The sequence below is a fragment of the Mus caroli genome, unplaced genomic scaffold (assembly GCF_900094665.2).
Source record: "Mus caroli unplaced genomic scaffold, CAROLI_EIJ_v1.1 scaffold_13893_1, whole genome shotgun sequence".
Taxonomy (NCBI): domain Eukaryota; kingdom Metazoa; phylum Chordata; class Mammalia; order Rodentia; family Muridae; genus Mus; species Mus caroli.
The window spans coordinates 5,188-9,466 of NW_018390014.1; the positions used below are offsets into that span (position 1 = coordinate 5,188).

Sequence of the window (4,279 nt, forward strand, 5' to 3'; positions counted from 1 at the left end):
TCACAGTAGCCAGAGCACTCTCTGCAGGCAAGCTCTCCTCTTGCAAGGCAGGTGTCCAGAATTCTGGAACTCCGATCTACTTCCTGAGTCCCGTGATGCCTAGGTTTTGGGTGTGCTAGGGGTCCTGTGTTGTGGAGAGTCCTCTGGATCCTTGGCTCCCTCCACTTGGTTCAGGAAGACGATGGCGGGGCTGGCCCCAACCAGAATGAATCCCAGCTCTGGTAGATCGGGGTTCCTTTGTCCCTCCATCTGCTGGCACAAGACCCTCTGGGATTTTTTGGTGTTGATGTTCTGTTCCACTCACCTATGATTCTGAGGTCCTGGGTTCCTAGGGGTGCTGCAGAGTTGAGAGACCTCTGGGTCCCGAAGGTCCTGCAGGGTTCACTAATGTTCATTTACCTGCCATGCAACCATTCACACCAGCATGGGTTTATAGGTTATTTCACCATTATAGTACAATCTAATGTGTTATTTAGTTTGTTTGTCAAATTGTTTCTTATTTTTCCATTACAAGTTCTTAATGCTTACTGATGCCAGTTTTCACAGACATTTGTAGGTGTATGTTCATGTGTTTGTGTTCTTGTGTGTGTGGGCCTGTGTATGGATAGAGGTATCAAGGGGTGTGTGTGTGTGTGTGTGTGTGTGTGTGTGTGTGTGTGTGTGTGTACGTGGAAGGTCAAATGAAAATTTAGAGAAGTTACTTCTCTTCTTATACCAGGTGGGTTCTGAAATTTGAACTCAGGTGTTCATCTTCAATCAGTGCACCTTTAATCACTGAGCTATCTCAACAGTCTTCAACTAATTATTTGAGAACAGGTCTCTTATTGAACAATTTATTCTCTGATTTGTTAATAAAAACTGATGTACCAAAGGCTGGGTAGAAGAGAAAACAGGGATGCACTTCCATCAGCCAGGGGAAAAGAGGAAAAAGAAAAAGAGAATTCAGCTACCAGGAAAAAGTCTTAAGGAGACACGTGGGAAAACACCTGGAGCAGAGACAGCCAGATCAATAGTAACATGTAAGTATCGGCTCTCTGCTCCTCCCTATTTTAGACACAGCTACATATTTTTGTGTAGTCCAAGCCTCTTCCTGTAGACAAAATGGTGAAGGTCAGTGTGAACAGATTTGGCCGTATTGGGCGCCTGGTCATCAGGACTGCCATCTTCTCTCCACATGGCAAAGTGGAGGTTGTTGCCATCAACAACCCCTTCATTGACCTCAACTACATGGTCTACATGCTCCAGTATGACTCCACCCATGGCAAATTCAATGGAACAGTCAAGGCCAAGAATGGGAAGCTTGTCATCAATTGGAAGCCCATCACCATCTTCCAGGAGTGAGACCCCACTAACATCAAATAGGGTGAGGTTGGTGCCGAGTATGTCGTAGAGTCTACTCGTGTCTTCACCACCATGGAGAAGGCCTGAGCCTACATGAAAGGTGGAACCAAAAGGGCCATCATCAGTGCCCCTTCTGCCGATGCCCCCATGTTTGTGATGGGTGTGAACCATGAGAAATATGACAACTCACTCAAGATTGTCAGCAATGCATTCTGCACCACCAACTGCTTAGCCTCCCTTGCCAAGGTCATCCATGACAACTTTGGCATCATGGAAGATCTCATGACCACAGTCCATGCCATCACTGCCACTCAGAAGACTGTGGATTGCCCCTCTGGAAAACTGTGCCGTGATGGCTGTGGGGCTGCCCAGATCATCATCCCTGATCTGATGTGCTGCCTAGAGGAACCTGCCAAGTATGATGACATCAAGAAGGTGTTGAAGCAGGTGTCTGAGGGCCCACTGAAGGGCATCTTGGGCTACACTGCGGACCAGGTTTTCTCCTGCGACTTCATCAGGAACTCCCACTCTTCCACCTTCAATGCCAGGGCTGGCATTGATCAAAATGTAACCTTTGTCAAGCTCATTTCCTGGTATAACAATGAATATGGCTACAGCAACAGGGTCGTGGACCTCATGTCCTACATGGCCTCCAAGGAATAAGAAACCCTGGACCATCCACCCCAGCAAGGACACTGAGAGCACTAGAGAGGCCTTCGGTTTCTGAGGAGTCCCATTCCCAACCTGGCCCCCATCACTGAGCATATACCTCACAATTCTCACCCCAAGATCCCCATAACTGGATGGGCTTAGAATGCCCTCCTACTCTCTTAAATACCATCAATAAAGGTCGCTGCAAACCCCCTCCCCCCAAAAAAGTAAGTATCTTGGGGAATGTTATTGGAAGATAGGCAGTTTAGCTTAAAGAAATAGAGCAGATCAATGGTTGCCCACTTTTTCTGCTATAATGCTTGATTAAATATATAGAATGGCCACTGTCTCATTTATTTGGAAAATAGCCAAGATATACAAGAAACAGCTTCTTTTAAAATTGCATTAACAAAAAGCTCAGCTTCCTTGGTTCTGAAGAATTCAGTAATTTTCTTATTTACCCATGAACTTCTCTACTAGCCCAAGTGCAGATCTCCACATTCCACCCAGGGTTACAACAGTATGGGGAATATTCACAGGTATGGGGTCCGGCCTCACAGTCACCTGCTTTGCAGTCACTGTCACCTGCCTCCCATTCACCGGTCTCACAGTCACCTACCTCACAGTCCTGTCACCTGCCTCACAGTCACCTGCCTCAGACTCACTATCATCTACTGCACAGTTATCTTCATCACAATATCTGTCACCTGCCTCACAGTCACCTGCCACACAGTTAGTCACCTGCCTCAGACTCATTGTGATCAACCTCTCAGTTATCTTCATCACAGTCTCTGTCACTTGCCTCACAGTCACCTGTCTCACAGTTAGTCACCTTCCTCACAGTTAGTTTCCTGCCTCACATTTAGTCACTTGCATCATTGCCACCGACCTTTATGACTGTTCTGATGGCAGCCCTGGTCCCTTGCCAAACATCATTCTAACCCACATACTTGATAAAACCTCATCTGTCATTGTGACAGCCATCTCAGTCTGAGAGATGAGTCCAGTGTTATTAAGTGCACCACCCCCTTCCTTACACTTAGCACCAATGCCACAATCCTCTGAATGTTTCCTTCCCTAAGAATAACCAACTTCTACTTCCATCCTCATATACATCACCAAAATACGTAGTTGGTCTTCATTTGGAAACTTGGTCCTGAATTTCTCCAGACTTGTGTGCAGACATACACTCAAGGCCTTCACACAGACTTCTCTAGGACAGCTCAGATTCAACAAAGCTCCAAACNTACTTCTTAACATTCCTTATAAAAAATGATGCAACTGATCTGTCCATATCAGCAGACAACATTTTCTTCTGTTTAGTTATAGACATCAAAAGCCTAAGGTGGCCTTGTGTCCCCTCTTTGCCTCTAATCCCATTGGACTCTCCCAGACCAACAGAAGATATTCCTTTTCTCTGTACCTGAAATCACAATGATGATCCATCCAGAACCCTGGACTTTGGCCTTCACTGGCACTTTCCCAAAAGGAACTGTGTTAAGCCTATCTTCTGCTCTCCACTCCTGTGCCAGTGAATATATGCTCCTCCCACTCTGTTCACCTATAGAGCTGGGAATGCCTGATGTGTGGATGTGTGTGAGAGAGGAGGGAAGGAGAGGAAGAAAGTGAGAGAAACCTCAATGAGCAGTGACTGCATTTAGAACACTCTTGGAAGACATGCTTCACTGAGACAGGTCATTGAATTGGGTGGAAAAACAGGTATTTAAACCTTTGGGGGTGAGAGGTAGCTTTGATGGTGAGTGTATATCAGGGGTTTGAGCCATGGTGCTGGAAATGCCTCGTTTGCAGTTGAACATGGCCTTGTAAGGGGAAACAAATGACGTCTAAACTGGCTACAGGGCTATGTGAGCTCCAGCGGTGGGGCAAAGGTGGGGGCCCAGTTTTAAGCAGTCTAGGATATGCAGTCCTAATCCTGCTCATCTTAAGACAATATTTCCAGGATTTGGACATGCCTCGAAATCACTCTTGCTCCAGGTTTGCTTCTCACATCTCCAGAGATCCATTGGTCCCACAGATGTCCAGTAAACCCTGATTCTGAAGACCTTCCCCACAAACTCTAAAGCTTCCAAAGTCAATAATACCCCACAAACAAGGGCTCAGATACTCAGCTGCCACTCTAGTCCTGGATCCTGCATCTTAGCTCTCTGATCCTGCAAGACATGATACTGAACTACAACTGACTGCCAGCTGTCTCACTTCAGGATGTGCACACATCACTTCAGGTACCTATTATATTTTCTAAAGGACATGCTACTGGTAGTCAGAT

General features: G+C 46.2%; 1 protein-coding gene across 1 annotated transcript; it reads left to right on the forward strand.

The window, feature by feature from the left end:
• Positions 1–1,101: 1,101 nt before the first annotated feature.
• LOC110288429 (glyceraldehyde-3-phosphate dehydrogenase-like) lies at positions 1,102–2,004 on the forward strand. Its single transcript, XM_021154782.1, has 2 exons — positions 1,102–1,302; positions 1,789–2,004. Exons 1-2 carry the CDS (start codon positions 1,102–1,104, stop codon positions 2,002–2,004), a joined length of 417 nt encoding a protein of 138 aa, XP_021010441.1.
• Positions 2,005–4,279: the final 2,275 nt, after the last annotated feature.

What these genes read in the sequence shown, in the direction of transcription:
- LOC110288429 (XM_021154782.1), top strand. Translation starts at nt 1,102, where the DNA reads ATGGTGAAGGTCAGTGTGAACAGATTTGGCCGTATTGGGCGCCTGGTC. An exon ending in AGGCCAAGAATGGGAAGCTT is followed by an intron (nt 1,303 to 1,788) that starts GTCATCAATTGG and finishes GTGTTGAAGCAG; the next exon opens with GTGTCTGAGGGCCCACTGAA.